The sequence below is a fragment of the Oncorhynchus gorbuscha genome, linkage group LG16, assembly GCF_021184085.1.
Source record: "Oncorhynchus gorbuscha isolate QuinsamMale2020 ecotype Even-year linkage group LG16, OgorEven_v1.0, whole genome shotgun sequence".
Taxonomy (NCBI): domain Eukaryota; kingdom Metazoa; phylum Chordata; class Actinopteri; order Salmoniformes; family Salmonidae; genus Oncorhynchus; species Oncorhynchus gorbuscha.
In genome coordinates, this window is record NC_060188.1 from 36,101,867 (window position 1) to 36,122,051 (window position 20,185).

Sequence of the window (20,185 nt, forward strand, 5' to 3'; positions counted from 1 at the left end):
GCCGCGGCCACGCGGTGTGGAGCGTTTGTATGGTCTGTGCAGAGAGGAGAGAACAGGGATAGACAGACACATAGTTGACAGGTTACAGAAGAGGCTACGCTAATGCAAAGGAGATTGGAATGACAAGTGGACTACACGTCTCGAATGTTCAGAAAGTTAAGCTTACGTAGCAAGAATCTTATTGACTAAAATGATTAAAATGATAGTACTGCTGAAGTAGGCTAGCTGGCAGTGGCTGCGTTGTTGACACTACACTAATCAAGTCGTTCCGTTGAGTGTAAGTTTCTACAGTGCTGCTATTCGGGGGCTAGCTGGCTAGCTAGCAGTGTTGTTTACGTTACGTTGCGTTAAAAGAATGACAATAGCTGGCTAGCTAACCTAGAAAGTCGCTCTAGACTACACAATTATCTTTGATACAAAGACGGCTATGTAGCTAGCTATGTAGCTAGCTACGATCAAACAAATCAAACCGTTGTACTGTAATGAAATGAAGTGAAAATGTGATACTACCTGTGGAGCGAAGCGGAATGCGACCGGGTTGTTCTATTCGGTAGACGTTGGCTAGCTGTTGGCTAGCTAGCAGTGTCTCCTACGTTAAGGACGACAAATAGCTGGCTAGCTAACCTCGGTAAATTAAGATTATCACTCTAAGACTACACACTCTAAACTACACAATTATCTTGGATACGAAGACAGCAAAGACAACTATGTAGCTAGCTAACACTACACTAATCAAGTCGTTCAGTTGAGTGTAATAGTTTCTACAGTGCTGCTATTCGGTGGACGTTTGCTAGCTGGCTAGCTGCTGGGCAAATAGCAGTGAAGACTACGTTAGGACGACGAAATACGATAATTACGCAATTATCTTTGATACAAAGACGGCTATGTAGCTAGCTAAGAAGAAATTGCTAAGATTAGACAAATCAAACCGTTGTACTATAATGAAATGTAATGAAAAAGTTATACTACCTGCGGAGCGAAGTGCGGATGCGACCGCTCGCTCCAACCCGGAAGACTCACTTGTCAACTGTGGGACCTTGTATAGACAGGTGTGTGCCTTTCCAAATAATTTCCAATCAATTGAATTTACCACAGCTGGACTCCAATCAAGTTGTAGAAACATCTTAAGGATGATCAATTGAAACAGGATGCACCTGAGCTCAATTGAGTCTCATAGCAAAGGGTGTGAATACTTATGTAATTTGTAATAAATTTGCAAAAATGTCTAAACCTGTTTTTGCTTTGTCACTATGGGGTATTGTGTAGGTTGTGCAAAAAAAACAATTTAATACACGTTAGAATAAGGCTGTAGTGTAACAAAATATGGAAAAGGAAAGGGGTCTGAATACTTTCCAAATGCACTGTATGTGTAGAATGTCTCACCCATGTGGAAGCTAAGTGAATATAAACAACTTACCGTGTTTTAGCAACTAGGTAATGTCAGGGCAATTTCTGCCATTGATTCTGCTTGTGAAATAACCACACCTCTGAGTGACACTGATGGAATAGAAAAGAGCGGGAGGCTCATCTGTTGACCTTCAGACACACAGCCTTTGGAATGAAAAGAACTCAGTTGAGAGTAAAAAAAAAAAAAGTTTGTCCTCTGAAGAGCATGGATGGGCTAATAATTACTATTATTTTTGTAATTGCACATTTCCATACAGCATTTACCCCAGTGTGTCACCCAAAAGGCTCAGATTTGTCTGTCTTCAGCTATGCAGACCGGCATCTGTCTCACTGGCTCCGGCGGACCTGCTCTCACTTAGGGCCAAAGCCAGACCACTTGTTCGTTTCAGATAGCTATTGTTAACTGTGAACTAAACACCTTCTCGATTATGCAGAGGTTGTCGATTCTGCTCTTCAAAAGTCCTCACCATCAGCCCTAGCTACGTAAATACAATTGCCCTCGTATAACATAAGGTTGTATATACTAGTGAGGACCTGAGCTCCGCCGTACCCCTTACACTGGTGGTCCTTCTGTAGCTCAGTTGGTAGAGCATGGCGCTTGTAACGCCAGGGTAGTGGGTTCGATTCCCGGGATCACATGACTGTAAGTCGCTTTGGATAAAAGCGTCTGCTAAATGGCATATATTATTATTATTATATTACTGTAAAGATCTTTGGTGTCTAGAAAAGTGCCATGTAAGTCTAATTATTAAAGTGTTTTGCCATATTCCATGCCTTTATACAAATGGAAACTGGTACATCATACCAAAAAAAGTGGACTGCAAGGCAACGTTAAGTGACTAAAATATATCTAAAATCAAGATGTCAATTTGTTTTGTCTACATGCCATTTTAAAAATACAGATATTGAAGTAAACCTATTTTGGGTTAAGAAAAGTAACCAGGAGTACGAGAAAACATAAGCTTGCAAGCGGACTTTGAATAAGACATCTGATTACCCTTTTCATTTTGTTGGTTTTATTATAGCTAATAAAAAAATGGAATCATTGATGGAACACTAGATAAAAGAAATGCATGGCTCTCGTCTCCCCCGCAAGCCGGTTGGCATACGCACACCACCTCATCTGATTGGTCATTGCCCGCGAACCATAAAACGCACAATATCACACAAACTCTTGACTTTGTTCCTAAAGTAACTAATGACGACCAATTTTGTATGGGCCCAATATTTTACATTTTTTATTAAACATTGTTAAACACTCCAATATTACTGCTGATATATTATGGTATTTTTCTGAAATTACAATGCAAAAATATTACATGGCTCATTTTAAAACAATTATTTCTCAACCGGTTTACAATAAATAGTCCAAATAAGAATAATTTACAGTATTATGTTACAAAAGCGCAGTGAATACTGGAATTGTTATAGATTAAAGTTACACAAAGAGAAAGGACTCCATGCCCCAATTTATAAGACATCTGCTACAGAAGTCTTTAGACATAATCCACATTTGTAGCTTGAACATTTATTTTAGTGTGTTAAAAAATAAAAATATGACATTTAGTATTTGAACATTGTGTCAATGTGATTACTCATATCAAAATGCTTAGCTGACAACTAGTCATTGGGTGTGTCCGAATTGGGAACCTATTCCCTACATAGCATACTCCTTTTGACATGGGCACTATAGGCTCTGGTCAAAAGCAGCGCACTATATAGGAAATAGGGTGCCATTTTGGACAGATAGTCCTGGAAACAAGCTTCATAATTTCTGGCATTTGCTGCAATGTAGTCAGGCAGGAACTCGTGCGTAGTAATCTGATGCCGGACTGCATAGTTGATGATACAAACATTGGTTGATGCAATGCAGCATCTCCAATTTAGTCATCCTGGAGCGTGACCATATTTCTGTGTCTAAAAACCCTCATAATATGATTGATCCTTTAGTCAGCTGGGGACCTCAAACACACCCCTCGACTGACAACCAACCAGGCATCATAGGATAGAGTGCCGTGTGGTGTTAAACAAAAGCACACAAGGGTTGCATTCAGTAGGGCGCAAAGTTACAAAATATTTTGCTACAGAAAACTGAAATGAGCTTTTAGGAAGTTTCAAAGCATTGGTTGAGAAGAAAACATGGTGAGTTAGAGTAGATGTTCAAGTGGAGTGTCAAACTTTTTTGCATTGACACGAATGCTTGGCCTGGGATACAAATTCATATCAGTTCCACTCATATGGCTTGTTCAGTTTCAACAGATTAAATTATTAAGTGGTGTTCGTTCACATGGACGTATTAAACTGACAAGACGGAGAAGGACACGCTACCAGCAGTTCAGAAGTTCATCAGTAGTTATTTTCAAGTTTGTCTGACATTTACATTTTGCATTCAAATGTCTTCAGTTTGATACTTCTCAGAGGGAAGAGGGAGACAAGAGGACAAGGACAGACCCCGGCTTTTGTTCATATATGGCATTGTTTGTTTCTTTACATGAGGTTGTGTTTTGTAAACGGGATTCATATTTGAAGTTTTTTTTATTTTTATTTTATTTTTTAAAAGGGTGGCTCGCTAGGCAGAACAGACAGAATGGTCCAAACAAACAAGCCAGATGGAACCCATCAGAATCAGTTGAAATCGATTCCAAACCAATCAGAACCAGTTAAAACCGGTCCACAGGCCTTCAGAACCAGAAGAAACCATTTCGGAACCCATTAGGAACAATCAAAGAGTTTAAACCTGTTCCAGTTGGACTGTGCCAAGGTAGATCTGAGTGCTTCTTCTGTTCGGGCCAATGGCCTTGGTTATTGCACTTTCTTTCACAAACTATATAGGTGAAGGAGTGTCTCTCCACCCCCAAAATCCTTGCACTTCTGAAGGAGTGGGAGGGGCAACTCTGACAGACAGATCCTAAACCCTGCCCCAGATTATTTCAAATTTATGAGGGTGTGAGGTGCGGCTCTGTGACAGCCAGCTCCTGTGCCAAATCGTTGAAGCGGGCGATGTAATCCACGCTGCTCTCACTCATCATGCAGGCCAGCTGGGTGTCGACCTGCAGGGATGAAGATAACCACATATTAGATAGTCACTGAATGGCTGAAGAACATGCTTCCAGAGTATTGACAAGTGAGTGACCAACATTAATGAATTTGTTGTTATAAAAATAAATAAAAATACTACAATATAATGGATTCAAACTCTAAACAAGATGCCCAGTGACAAGCCTACCAGACGAGATAAGTGCCTGTGCCATTAAACCCCTTCAACTCATCCAGAACGCCGCAGCCCGTCTGGTGTTCAACCTTCCCAAGTTCTCTCACGTCACCCCGCTCCTCCGTTCTCTCCACTGGCTTCCAGTTGAAGCTCGCATCCGCTACAAGACCATGGTGCTTGCCTACGGAGCTGTGAGGGGAACGGCACCTCAGTACCTCCAGGCTCTGATCAGGCCCTACACCCAAACAAGGGCACTGCGTTCATCCACCTCTGGCCTGCTCGCCTCCCTACCACTGAGGAAGTACAGCTCCCGCTCAGCCCAGTCAAAACTGTTCGCTGCTCTGGCCCCCCAATGGTGGAACAAACTCCCTCACGACGCCAGGACAGCGGAGTCAATCACCACCTTCCGGAGACACCTGAAACCCCACCTCTTTAAGGAATACCTAGGATAGGATAAGTAATCCCTCTCACCCCCCCTTTAAGATTTAGATGCACTATTGTATAGTGACTGTTCCACTGGATGTCATAAGGTGAATGCACCAATTTGTAAGTCGCTCTGGATAAGAGCGTCTGCTAAATGACTTAAATGTAAATGTATAAGTGACTTGCATTCTTTGAGGCAAGCAACAAACACTGAAGCATGCATGAGAGCACCCGCTGTTCCGGACGACTGATCACACTCGCCGTAGCCGATGTGAGTAAGACCTTTAAACAGGTCAACATTTGCAAGGCCAGACTGCTTGCCAGGATGTGTACTCCGAGCATGCGCTGACCAACTGGCAAGTGTCTTCACTGACATTTTCAACCTGTGTTTCAAGCAGTCCCTGTGCCCAAGAACACAAAGGTAACCTGCCTAAATGACTACTGACCCGTAGCACTCATGTCAGTAGCCATGAAATGCTATGAAAGGCTGGTCATGGCTCACAACAAAGAACGCTGTTCATTGACTGCAGCTCAGCGTTCAACATCATAGTGCCCTCAAAGCTCATCAATAAGCTAAGGACCCTGGGACTAAACTAGAGGTCGGCCGGTTAATCGGAATGGCTGATTAATTAGGGCCGATTTCAAGTTTTCAAAACAATTGGAAATTTCTTTTACACCTTTATTTAAAATCGGCAAGTCAGTTAATAACACGTTCTTATTTTCAATGACGGCCTAGTAACGGTGGGTTAACTGCCTCTTTCAGGGTCAGAACGACAGATTTTTACCTTGTCAGCTCGGGGATTCAATCTTGCAACCTTACAGTTAACTAGTCCAACGCGCTAACCACCTGCCTCATTGCACTCCACGAGGAGCCTGCCTGTTATGCGAATGTAGTAAGCCAAGGTAAGTTTCTAGCTAGCATTAAACTTATGTTATAAAAAACAATCATAATCACTAGTTAACTACACATGGTATCTAGCGTGTCCTTCGTTGCATATAATCGATGCGGTGCGTATTCACAAAAAAGGACTGTCCTTGTTCCAATGTGTACCTAACCATAAACATCAATGCCTTTCTTAAAATCAATACACAGAAGTATATATTTTTTAACCTGCATATTTAGCTAAAAGAAATCCAGGTTTGGAGGCAATATTAACCAGGTGAAATTGTGTCACTTCTCTTGCGTTCATTGCACGCAGAGTCAGGGTATATGCAACAGTTTGGGCCGCCTAATTTACCAGAATTGTACGTAATTATGACATAACATTGAATGTTGTGCAAGGTAACAGAAATATTAGATAAAATATGGAACGGTTCCGTATTTAATTGAAAAAATAAACGTCTTGTTTTCGAGATGATAGTTTCCGGATTCTACCATATTAATGACCTAAGGCTCGTACTTCTGTGTGTTATTATGTTATAACTAAGTCTATAATTTGATAGAGCAGTCTGACTGAGCGATGGTAGGCACCAGCAGGTTCGTAAGCATTCATTCAAACAGCACTTGTGCGTTTTGCCAGCAGCTCTTTGCTGTGCTTCAAGCATTACACTGTTCATGACTTCAAGCCCATCAACTCCCGAGATTAGGCTGGTGTAACCAAAGTGAAATGGCTAGCTAGTTAGCAGGGTGCACACTAATAGCTTTTCAAATGTTACTCGCTCTGAGACTTGGAGTGGTTATTCCCTTTATTCTGCATTGGTAACGCTGCTTCGAGTGTGGCTGTTGTTAATGTGTTCCTGGTTCGAGCCCAGGTAGGAGCGAGGAAAGGGACGGAAGCTATACTGTTACACTGGCAATACTAAAGTGCCTATAAGAACATCCAATAGTCAAAGGTATATGAAATACAAATGGTAGAGAGAAATAGTCCTATAATTCCTACAACCTAAAACGTCTTACCTGGGAATATGGAAGACTCATGTTAAAAGGAACCACCAGCTTTCATGTTCTGAGCAAGGAACATAAACGTTAGCTGTCTTACATGGCCATATTGCACTTTTACTTTCTTCTCCAACACTTTGTTTTTGCATTATTTATTTGAGGCTAAATTGATTTTATTGATGTATTATATTAAGTTAAAATAAGTGTTTCAGTATTTCAGTATTCAGTATTTGTTGTAATTGTCATTATTACAAATTTAAAAAATCATTTAAAAAACAGCCGATTAATTGACATCGGTTTTTTTTTGTGGTCCTCCAATAATCGGTATCGTCACTGACAAATCATAAATCGGTCGACCTCTCCACTAAACACCTCCCTCTGGAACTGGATCCTGGATTTCCTGAAGGGCTGTGGTAAGGGTAGGCAACAATACCTGCCATGCCGATCCTTAACATGTGGGCCCCTCAGGGGTGGTGCTTAGTCCCCTCCTGCACTCCCTGTTCACCCATGACTGCGTGGCCAAGCACAACTCCAACACCATCATTAAGCTTGCCTGATCACCGACAATAATGAAACAGCCTATAGGGAGGCGGTCAGAGACCTGGTAGTGTGGCAAAAACCTCTCCCTCAACGTGATCAAAACAAAAAGGAGATTATCATGGACTACAGGAAAAGGAGGCCGAGCATGCCCCCATTCTCATCAATGGGGCTGTAGTGGAGCAGGTTGACAGCTTCTGTCCACATCACCAATAAAACTATCATGGTCCAAACTAGGGCTGGGCAGTATACTTTATTTTTCTATATTCGCTCTGGATAAGAGCGTCTGCTAAATGACTTAAATGTAAATGTATATACCGTTATTGATGCACAGACCGGTTTGGGTTTTCACTTTACAGTCTATAACGGTATTTGAATGTTTGGTTTGTTAAATGTGATACGGCGTGTGTAACGTCCATTTGTATAGGTTTATGCCGCAACTTGAGTCATCCCTCTCCGCTCTCTTTCCATGCCGCTTTCCACACAGACCTAGTCCCAACCCGTCACTCAAAGAGCGCATTTGTTGTCGCTTGAGCACGAGACACATTCGTTCAGTCTGCATGGTCAATGCAGCACATGCAACAATGTTGTTTTTAATTTAATCTTAATATAAATCCACAAGTGTTCTATAATTCCAATATTAGTTTGTGTTAGCCACTAATGCTAATCGCTAGTTAGCTGGCTAGCTAACGAGCTAAGCTAATAAAAGTACTGAGTCAGAGCAAATGTAGCTGGCTAATACAAGCCTGATACCAGTGTTGGTGGAGGCCTAAATCAGCATGTTGTTTGTGTAACAGTATCTTCTAAATCAATGAGGAATAGGCGAAGCATGAATATGTTGGCTACATGAATAAAGATTTAATGTAGCCAAAGATTATAGGGTCCACGGAACATCACTTCGGATCCTACCCTGTCACATTAACTCGTCCATGGCATTTTCATTCGTTGTCATGTGAAACACTGCATTCAAAGTGCCCCCTATTATTTATATTCTAACTATAGAATTAGAATAAACATTCTATTTCCATGATTCCAAAAGTTCACCCAAGTGTTTATCTAAAATTGCAAGATTTGGTCAAATTAAGGCCTAGTTTTTTTGCCCATATATCATGGCAATGACCTCAATTGAGTGAGACCGGTTGCGTCCCCGGTAAGTGCTCGGCCTCTGACCGCAAGGTGCTACAAAGGGTAGTGCGTACGACCCAAGTTTCCTGCCATCTAGGAACTCTATACCAGGAGGTGTCAGAGGACAGCCATAGAAATTGCCAAGTCAGACTGTTCTCTCTGCTCCTGCATGGCAAGCGGTACCGGAGCACAAAGTCTGGGTCCAAAAAGCTCCTTAACAGCTTCTACCCCCAAGCCATAAGACTACTGAACAGCTACTCAAATGGTTTCCTGGACTATTTGCATTGACACCACTTTCAATTTTTTTTATTTAAATGTTGCCACTACTCTATATTTATGATCTATTAACTAGTCACTTTACAGTCCAAATAAATGCTTCCAAGTTCAAGTAACAGACCCATACGTAGAATGTATGCACACATGACTGTAAGTCGCTTTGGATAAAAGCGTCTGCTAAATGGCATATATTATTATTATTATTATTACATCAACTGTTCAGAGGAGAATGCATGAATCAGGCCTTCATTGTCAAATTCCCACAAAGAAACCACTACTGAGCAACACCAATAAGAATTAGAGACTTGCATGGGCCAAGAAACACAATGGACATTAGACCAGTGGAAATCTGTCCTTTGGTCTGAGGAGTCTAAATTTGAGATTTTTCGTTCCAACCACCGTGTCTTTGTTAGACGCAGAGTAGGTGAACGTATGATCTCCGGATGTGCGGTTCCCACTGAAGCATGGAGGAGGTTGTGTGATGGTGCTTTGCTGGTGACACTGTCATTTATTTGGAATTCAAGGCACACATAACCAGCAAGGCTACCACAGCATTCTGCAGCGATACGCCATCCCAACTGGTTTGCGCTTAGTGGGACTATCATTTGTTTTTCAACAGGACACTGACGCAACACACCTCCAGGCTGTGTAAGGGCTATTTGACCAAGGAGAGTGATGGAGTCCTGCATCAGATGACCTGGCCACCACAATCACCGGACCTCAACGCAACGGAGATGATTTGGGATGAGTTGGACCGCAGAGTGAAGGAAAAGCAGCCAACAAGTGTTCAGCATGTGGGAACTCCTTCAAGATGGTTGGAAAAGCATTCCAGGTGAAGCTGGTTGAAAGAATGCCAAGAGAGTTCAAAGCTGTCATCAAGGCAAAGGGTGGCTATTTGAAGAACCTGAAATATATTTTGATTTGTTTAATACTTTTTTGGTTTCTACATGATTCAATATGTGTTATATCAAGTTGATGTCTTCACTATTATTCTACAATGTAGAAAATAGTAAAAATAAAGAAAAACCCTGGAATGAGTAGGTGTGTCCTGAGTAGGCATGTCTTTGACTAACCTGTACCCCCTCACGTAGACTTGGTACCCCTTGTATAAAGCCTCATTCTTGTTCTTTTATTGTTCTTTTATTTTTCTTAAAACTAGTGTTGGTTAAGGGCTTGTAAGTAAGCATTTTACAATAAGGACTCCTGTTGTATTTGGCGCATGTGACAAATACATTTGATTAAAACTGTAAAGAAACAAAAAGGTTAAAATTGTGCAAGGGAGGGATGTAGTAATATGCTTCCTACTGGGGTGGTCTTACCTCCGCTACGTCTGGCAGACCGCGGGACTGAAAGGAATCATGGGAGTTGCAGTCCATAAATCTGGGTCCGAGGAGGGCTGTTCCACTGGAGGGGCCAGAGGGAGTCAGGGAGCTTCGTCTGCCCTTATCAGGGGACACCAGGCTCGCTGTTGGTGGGGGGGTAAATGAGTTAAAATTGTTTGAAATTGAGACAACAATTCAAGACAATCTCAGTTGAGCTAATGCTTCTGGGCTCAGAGTAATCCTGCTTCAATTGGCTTCATCATCAGGTTCAGTTCAATAGAAAATCATCATTGCCAGAGACGGGTGATAATGGCTGCGTAAGCATATATACTGTACGTGTGTTTGGATTCATGCAGTTGAAGTCGAAAGTTTATGCATACACCAGCCAAATACATTTAAACTCAGTTTTTCACAATTCCTGAAATTTAATCCTAGTAAAAAAATTTAGGTCAGTTTTAGGTCAGTTGGGATCACCACTTCATTTTAAGAATGTGAAATGTCAGCATAATAGTAGAGAGAATTATTTATTTCAACTTATTTATTTCATCACATTCCCAGTGGGTCAGAAGTTTACATAAACTCTATTAGTATTTCCTTACAATCAAATGCCGACCGCATTATCTACCAAGATTATTCTCTCCGATTATTATCACAGTCCTGTACATCTCCCCCCCAAGCAGACACCTCGACGGCCCAGAAAGAACATTGGACTCTATGTAAACTGGAAACCACCTATCCCGAGGGTGCATTTATTGGGGTATGTTCAGGATAGCATCGAACAACGATGTATACACCGATTCGGTGATTGAGTTTACGAGCAAGTGCATCGGTGAGGTTGTACCAACAGCAACTATTAAAACCTTCCCCAACCGGAAACCGTGGATTGATGGCAGCATTCGCACAAAATTGAAAGAGCGATCCACTGCTTTTAAATCAGGGCAAGATGACTGGAAACATGACCGAACATGACCGAATACAAACAAGCTAAGCGTCAGTATAGAGACAAAGTAGTCGCAATTCAACGGCTCAGACACGAGAGGAATGTGGCACGGACTACAAAACGAAAACCAGCCCCGTCGCGGACCCCGATGTCTTGCTCCCAGACAAACTAAACAACTTCTTTGCTCGCTTTGAGGACAATCCAGTGCCACCGACACGGCCCATAACCAAAACCTGCGTACTCTCCTTCACCAGAGCCAACATGAGTAAAACATTTAAACATGTTAACCCTCGCAGGGCAACCAGCCCAGACGGCATCCCTAGCCATGTCCACAGAGCATGCACAGACCAGCTGGCTGGTGTGTTTACGGACATATTCAATCAATCCATATCCCAGTCTGCTGGTCCCACATGCTTCAAGAGGGCCACCATTGTTCCTGTTCCCAAGAAAGCTAAGCTAAACGACTACTGCCCCCGTGCTTTGAGAAACTAGTCAAGGATCATATCATCTCCACCCTACCTGACACCCTAGACCCACTCCAATTTACTTAATGCCCCAATAGGTCCAGACGACGTAATCACACTGCCCGAACCCATCTGGACAAGAGGAATACCTATGTAAGAATGCTGTTCATCGACTACAGCTTAGCATTTAGTGCCCTCCAAACTTGTCATTATACTTGACACCCTGGGTCTCAACCTGCCCTGTGCAACTGGGTCCTGGACTTTGACGGGCCACACCCAGGTGGTGAGGGTAGGAAACAACATCGACACCCCCCTGATCCTCAACACTGGGGACCCCCAAAAGGGTGCGTTCTCAGCCCACTCCTGTACTCCCTATTCACCCATGACTGCGTGGCCATGCACACCTCCAACTCAATCATCAAGTGTGCAGACGACACTACAGTGGTAGGCTTGATTACCAACAACAACGAGACGGCCTACAGGGAGGGGTGATGGCCCTCGGAGTGTGGCGTCAGGAAAACAGCCTCACACTCAACATCAACAAAACAAAGGAGATGATCGTGGACTTCAGGAAACAGCAGAGGGAGCACCCCCCTATCCACATTGACAGGACAGTAGTGGAGAAGGTGGAAAGTTAAGTTCCTCGGCGTACACATCATGGACAAACTGAAATGGTCCAACCACACTAGGTCCTTTGCTGTTCTGCGATTGATTTGCACTTTTCGCACCAAAGTACATTCATCTCTAGGAGACGGAACGTGTCTCCTTCCTGAGCGGTATGATGGCTGCGTGATCCCATGGTGTTTATACTTGCGTATTGTTGTTTGTACAGATGAACAAGGTACCTTCAAGGAGTCTGGAAATTGCTCCCAAAGATGAACCAGACTTGTGGAGGTCTACAATTGTTTTTCTGAAGTCTTGACTGATTTATTTGGATTTTCCCATGATGTCAAGCAGAGGCATGAAGGTAGGCCTTGAAATACATCCACAGGTATACCTCCAATTGACTCAAATGTCAATTAACCTATCAGAAGCTTCTAAAGCCATGACATAATTTTCTGTAATGTTCAAGCTGTTTTTTAGTATATGTAAACTTCTAACCCACTGGAATTGTGATAGTGAATTATAAGTGAAATTATCTGTCTGTAAACAATTGTTGGGAAAATTACTTGTCATGCACCGAGCAGATGTCCTAACAGACTTGCCAAAACTATAGTTTTTTATCAAGAAATGTGTGGAGTAGTTGAAAAACTAGTTTTAATGCCTCCAACAGTATGTAAACTTCCGACTTCAACTGTACATTCATGTAAATAAATAAACACAACTGTACATATACATACATACACACAGTGGGGCAAAAAAAAACATTAAAATCAGCCACCAATTGTATAAGTTCTCCCACTGAAAAAGATGAGGGCTGTAATTTTCATCATAGGTACACTTCAACTATGACAGACAAAATGAGGAAAAACAAAATCCAGAAAATCATATCGTAGGATTTTTTATGAATTTATTTGCAAATTATGGTGGAAAGTAAGTATTTGGTCAATAACTAAAGTTTCTCAATACTTTGTTATATACCCTTTGTTGGCAATGACAGAGGTCAAATGTTTTCTGTAAGTCTTCACAAGGTTTTCACACACTGTTGCTGGTATTTTGGCCCATTCCTCCATGCAGATCTCCTCTAGAGCAGTGATGTTTTGGGGCTGTTGCTGGGCAACATGGACTTTCAACTCCCTCCAAAGATTTTCTATGGGGTTGAGATCTGGAGACTGGCTAGGCCACTCCAGGACCTTTAAATGCTTCTTACGAAGCCACTCCTTCGTTGCCCGGGCGGTGTGTTTGCGATCATTGTCATGCTAAAAGACCCAGCCAGTTTCATCTTCAATGCCCTTGCTAATGGAAGGAGGTTTTCACTCAAAATCTCATGATACATGGCCCCATTCATTCTTTCCTTTACACGGATCAGTCGTCCTGGTCCCTTCGCAGAAAAACAGCCCCAAAGCATGATGTTCCCACCCCCCATGCTTCACAGTAGGTATGGTGTTCTTTGGATGCAACTCAGCATTCTTTGTCCTCCAAACACGACGAGTTGAGTTTTTACCAAAAAGTAATATTTTGGTTTCATCTAACCATATGACATTCTCCCAATCTTCTTCTGGATCATCCAAATGCTCTCTAGCAGACTTCAGACGGGCCTGGACATGTACTGGCGTAAGCAGAGGGACACGTCTGGCAATGCAGGATTTGAGTCCCTGGCGGCGTAGTGTGTGTGTTACTGATGGTAGGCTTTGTTACTTTGGTCCCAGCTCTCTGCAGGTCATTCACTAGGTCCCCCTGTGTGGTTCTGGGATTTTTGCTCACTGTTCTTGTGATCATTTTGACCCCACTGGGTGAGATCTTGCGTGGAGCCCCAGATCGAGGGAGATTATCAGTGGTCTTGTAGGTCTTCCATATCCTAATTGCTCCCACAGTTGATTTCTTCAAACCAAGCTGCTTACGTATCTATTGCAGATTAAGTCTTCCCAGCCTGGTGCAGGTCTACAATTTTGTTTCTGGTGTCCTTTGACAGCTCTTTGGTCTTGGCCATAGTGGAGTGTGACTGTTTGAAGTTGTGGACAGGTGTCTTTTATACTGATAACAAGTTCAAACAGGTGCCATTAATACAGGTAACGAGTGGAGGACAGAGGAGCCTCTTAAAGAAGAAGTTACAGGTCTGTGAGAGCCAGAAATCTTGCTTGTTTGTAGGTGACCAAATACTTATTTTCCACCATAATTTGCAAATAAATTAATTAAAAATCCTACAATGTGATTTTCTGGATTTGTTTTTGCTTTTTTTTTGCCTGTCATAGTTGAAGTGTACCTATGATGAAAATTACAGGCCTGGCTCATCTTTTTAAGTGGGAGAACTTGCACAATTGGTGGCTGACTAAATACTTTTTTGCCCCACTGTACATATAAAAGTATGTGTGTCCGTCTTACAAAGCAGGCAGCCAAATGAAGAGTCAGTGGAGTCGTTGGGGTACCACTGAGGGTCGTGGCTGGGGGAAGGGATCCAGCCTCTGGAGGGGCTGACTGAGGTACAGGGTAGGAGCTTAGAGCACTCACTACCATTCAGCTTGGCAGGAGAGAGGGATGCCTCATCACCTGAGAGAGAGCGACAGCACAAGAGAGATGTAAACAGATCAGGCTACACTACAAACAGTACAAAATCTTATTTTAGAAGCACACGCACCTCTAACAACGCCCCCTTCACTTACCGTAGTGTGCTGAGTTGATGGCCAGCTCAATGATTGAGTCACTGATGTGTGTTTGTGGCCCTCCAGGAGCCATCGCTTCCTCTGGGGGTCCCGGGAGAGAGATGTCCAGCAGAGAAGCCACGCTGGGCGGGGAGAGGAGCGAGTCACCTGCTACTCCTGGAGACGGAGGGGGGAGGCCGTTCTGTAGCGAAACCTGGTGGAGGGTTAGGGAAAGAATGATACAGGGTTAGAATTCATGTGTAAAAAATATATGAAAAATCTGTGCTCTTATTGGACAGGTTCCTGTAGCACCTCCCTTGTACAAAACAGTGTCCGGCCTTTTGAACACGACCCAGGTAGAGATAGGGTACATTGTCTTTTAGATCTCTCCATATGACCGTTTTTCTTTCCCTTCTTTCAGCGTTCCACTCACCTCAGAGGCCTGCTGGAGGAGCTGTGGCTGGGGAGGACCAGCATACACCACTCCAGGTTGAGAGGTTGAGATGGGCCTTCCGTCTGGACTGGGGGCCTCCAGCTCTCGACAGGGACTGCCTGGGATGATGCCTGCTGACTTGGCTGCCAGGTCAATGGCACCTGGATGGAAAAACATAAAATCATCCCCCGTTAAATTGTCAAGAGTCGGAGTACGCTAATTTCCAGCATCAGTGGGGCCTGGCCTAGATTGGCCTTAAAATAGATGGACTAAAAAGGTGAAAAACAAGAGAAAAATAAAACATGACCAGGGCCTAAACGAACACCCACCACCTGCCAAATTCAAGTCGGTTTTGGCATTGGCGGGTAAGAGGTCTATTTCACCAGCCATGTTGGTGGGTGGTCAGGGCTCCACAGTGCGAGAATTTCTCACATTTGTTAATGAAATAACCAAGTATGATCACATTTATTGCAATATACTCTACATGACCAAAGCAATTGAACACCTGCTCGTCAAACATATCATTCCTAATTCATGGGCATTAATATGGAGTTGGTACCCCCTTTGCGACTATAACAACCTTCATTCTTCTGGGAAGGTTTTCCACTAGATATTGGAACATTGCCGAGGGGACTTTCTTCCACAAGAGCATCTGTGAGGTTGTAGCGGTATTGTTAGAGACGTGTAAAGATAATGATTTTGTTCGGGCACCAGGCGGGTATTAATTCTCCTGAAAGGAAAAGAGTAGGATCGAGAAAGTACCACTACCAGACCCATACACATCAGCAGAAGAGACTGCCTAGAGTGTAGCCTGTTTGCAGATATCTTTACTCTTCACTGGCTTAGACACACAATAGAAACCCATGTCACAGCACAGGGGTAACCCCACCAATAATACCTCATACAACATATACAACAACAATAATAATATTAATAATAATAGCAGAACAATTGAACGGCAACTTCATAGAAACAATTTACAAGAAAGAACCCAGTCATCAACATTTGAGGATTTGCAATAATCTCTATTACTTCCCAGTGGATGAGTGCAGAGGCTATGAATGTGGGTGTGTTCATTTACAAATCAAAGGCCTTAAAATGTCCAAAATCTTCTCGGCCACATATCATCAGTACCACACCACTTCAATACAGTTCAAATAACAATACAGACTTGCAAGCAACCTCCCCTTTAACTAAAATGTCAACCCAAATACTTCTGGCATAGCAATAATAGTCCGACAATGAACATCAACGGGAAGCGCATGGGAAAAATAGAAAGTCTGCTGCAGTGTAAAGCAATGGAACAATAGAGGTAAGAGAAAGAGAGAGCAGGAGAGATCTTAGCTGTTGACTTCAGGCTTGCAGTTGAACCGTCTGATGGTTTGTATGTCAAAGCTTAGCAACAATGTTGCTACTAATATATGCGATCCATAACCAGTGCAGTCCCAAACGATAACAACCACGACCTAGAGCGGTCACACCGATGATTGAGTTAACTTCTTATGGCTGGGGGGGCAGTATTGAGTAGCTTGGATGAATAAGGTGCCCAGAGTAAACTGCCTGCTACTCAGGCCCAGAAGCTAAGATATGCATATTATTAGTAGATTTAGATAAAAAAATACTCTGAAGTTTCTAAGACAGTTTGAATGATGTCTGTGAGCAAAACAGAACTCATATGGCAGGCAAAAACCTGAGAAACAAATTCAACCAGGAATTGGGAAATCTGAGGTTTGTAGTTTTTCAACTCTTTGCCTATCCAAGATAGGAAGTGCAATCGGACAAGATGTACACTAAGGGTTCCACTAGATGTCAACAGTATTTAGAACCTTGTTTCAGACTTTTTATTTTTTTTACCTTTATTTAACTAGGCAAGTCAGTTAAGAACAAATTATTATTTTTTAATGACGGCCTAGGAACAGTGGGTTAACTGCCTGTTCAGGGGCAGAACGACAGATTTGTACCATGTCAGCTCGGGGGTTTGAACTTGCAACCTTCCAGTTACGAGTCCAACGCTCTAACCACACTAAATTGATTTTATTGATGTATTATATTAAGTGTTAATTCCGTATGGTTTTAATTGTCATTATTACAACTAAATAATATATATATAATTTTAATTGGCCGATTAGTCGATATCGGCTTTTTTTGGTCCTCCAATAATCGGTATCGGCGTTGAAAAATCATAATCGCCCTACACTTCTGTGAAGGAGAGAATAAGAGCTGATTGAGTAAGGGGTCTGCCAGAAGGCCATCAGCTCAGTCAGGCGTGCTCCCATCAGAGGTAGCTGCGTTCCATTGCATTTCTAAAGATTATAATTATATATTAGAGGTCGACCGATTAATCTGAATGGCCGATTAATTAGGGCCGATTTCGAGTTTTCGTAACAATCGTAAATCGGTATTTTTGGGCGCTGATTTGACGTTTTTTTTTTTACACCTTTATTTCATCTTTATTTAACTAGGCAAGTCAGTTAAGAACAAATTCTTATTTTCAATGACGGCCTAGAAACAGTGGGTTAACTACCTGTTCAGGGGCAGAACGACAGATTTGTACCTTGTCAGCTCAGGGTTTATAATACATCAATAAAATCTATTTAGCCTCAAGTAAATACCTTGTCAGCTCGGTTACTAGTCCAACGCTCTAACCACTAGGCTACCCTGCCACCCCAATCATAATCACTAGTTAACTACACATGGTTGATGATATTACTAGATATTATCTAGCGTATCTTGCGTTGCATATATTCTGACTGAGCATACAAATCAAATCAAATTTTATTTGTCACATACACATGGTTAGCAGATGTTAAATGCGAGTGTAGCGAAATGCTTGTGCTTCTAGTTCCGACAATGCAGTGATAACCAACAAGTAATCTAACTAACAATTCCAAAACTACTGTCTTATACACAGTGTAAGGGGATAAGGAACATGTACATAAGGATATATGAATGAGTGATGGTACAGAGCAGCATACAGTAGATGGTATCGAGTACAGTATATACATATGAGATGAGTGTGTAGGCAAAGTAAACAAAGTGGCATAGTTAAAGTGGCTAGTGATACATGTGTTACATAAGGATGCAGTCGATGATGTAGAGTACAGTATATACATATGCATATGAGATGAATAATGTAGGGTAAGTAACATTATATAAGGTAGCATTGTTTAAAGTGGCTAGTGATATATTTACATCATTTCCCATCAATTCCCATTATTAAAATGGCTGGAGTTGGGTCAGTGTCAATGACAGTGTGTTGGCAGCAGCCACTCAATGTTAGTAGTGGCTGTTTAACAGTCTGATGGCCTTGAGATAGAAGCTGTTTTTCAGTCTCTCGGTCCCAGCTTTGATGCACCTGTACTGACCTCGCCTTCTGGATGATAGCGGGGTGAACAGGCAGTGGTTAGGGTGGTTGATGTCCTTGGTGATCTTTATGGCCTTCCTGTAACAACGGGTGGTGTAGGTGTCCTGGAGGGCAGGTAGTTTGCCCCCGGTGATGCGTTGTGCAGTCCTCACTACCCTCTGGAGAGCCTTACGGTTGAGGGCGGAGCAGTTGCCGTACCAGGCGGTGATACAGCCCGCCAGGATGCTCTCGATTGTGCATCTGTAGAAGTTTGTGAGTGCTTTTGGTGACAAGCCGAATTTCTTCAGCCTCCTGAGGTCGAATAGGCGCTGCTGCGCCTTCTTCACGACGCTGTCAGTGTGAGTGGACCAATTCAGTTTGTCTGATGTGTATGCCGAGGAACTTAAAACTAGCTACCCTCTCCACTACTGTTCCATCGATGTGGATAGGGGGGTGTTCCCTCTGCTGTTTCCTGAAGTCCACAATCATCTCCTTAGTTTTGTTGACGTTGAGTGTGAGGTTATTTTCCTGACACCACACTCCGAGGGCCCTCACCTCCTCCCTGTAGGCCGTCTCGTCGTTGTTGGTAATCAAGCCTACCACTGTTGTGTCGTCCGCAAACTTGATGATTGAGTTGGAGGCGTGCGTGGCCACGCAGTCGTGGGTGAACAGGGAGTACAGGAGAGGGCTCAGAACGCACCCTTGTGGGGCCCCCGTGTTGAGGATCAGCGGGGAGGAGATGTTGTTGCCTACCCTCACCACCTGGGGGCGGCCCGTCAGGAAGTCCAGTACCCAGTTGCACAGGGCGGGGTCGAGACCCAGGGTCTCGAGCTTGATGACGAGCTTGGAGGGTACTATGGTGTTGAATGCCGAGCTGTAGTCGATGAACAGAATTCTCACATAGGTATTCCTCTTGTCCAGGTGGGTTAGGGCAGTGTGCAGTGTGGTTGAGATTGCATCGTCTGTGGACCCATTTGGGCGGTAAGCAAATTGGAGTGGGTCTAGGGTGTCAGGTAGGGTGGAGGTGATATGGTCCTTGACTAGTCTCTCAAAGCACTTCATGATGACGGAAGTGAGTGCTACGGGGCGGTAGTCGTTTAGCTCAGTTACCTTAGCTTTCTTGGGAACAGGAACAATGGTGGCCCTCTTGAAGCATGTGGGAACAGCAGACTGGTATAGGGATTGATTGAATATGTCCGTAAACACACCGGCCAGCTGGTCTGCGCATGCTCTGAGGGCGCGGCTGGGGATGCCGTCTGGGCCTGCAGCCCTGCGAGGGTTAACACGTTTAAATGTCTTACTCACCTCGGCTGCAGTGAAGGAGAGACCGCATGTTTCCGTTGCAGGCCGTGTCAGTGGCACTGTATTGTCCTCAAAGCGGGCAAAAAAGTTATTTAGTCTGCCTGGGAGCAAGACATCCTGGTCCATGACTGGGCTGGATTTCATCTTGTAGTCCGTGATTGACTGTAGACCCTGCCACATGCCTCTTGTGTCTGAGCCATTGAATTGAGATTCCACTTAGTCTCTGTACTGACGCTTAGCTTGTTTAATAGCCTTGCGGAGGGAATAGCTGCACTGTTTGTATT

General features: G+C 43.2%; 1 protein-coding gene across 4 annotated transcripts in view; it reads right to left on the minus strand.

Moving 5' to 3' along the window:
- Positions 1-2,632: 2,632 nt before the first annotated feature.
- The window catches only part of cramp1 (cramped chromatin regulator homolog 1), a 55,392-nt gene continuing 37,839 nt past the window's right edge, over positions 2,633-20,185 (minus strand). For all 4 annotated transcript variants that reach the window (XM_046306661.1, XM_046306660.1, XM_046306659.1 and 1 more), the window contains exons 16-20: positions 15,257-15,417; positions 14,845-15,037; positions 14,567-14,731; positions 10,178-10,323; positions 2,633-4,457 (exon numbers count right to left, since the gene is read on the minus strand). In XM_046306661.1, the coding sequence (XP_046162617.1) occupies positions 4,344-4,457; positions 10,178-10,323; positions 14,567-14,731; positions 14,845-15,037; positions 15,257-15,417 (779 nt within the window). In that variant the 3' untranslated portion in view covers positions 2,633-4,343. The remainder of the gene's footprint in view (positions 4,458-10,177; positions 10,324-14,566; positions 14,732-14,844; positions 15,038-15,256; positions 15,418-20,185) is intronic.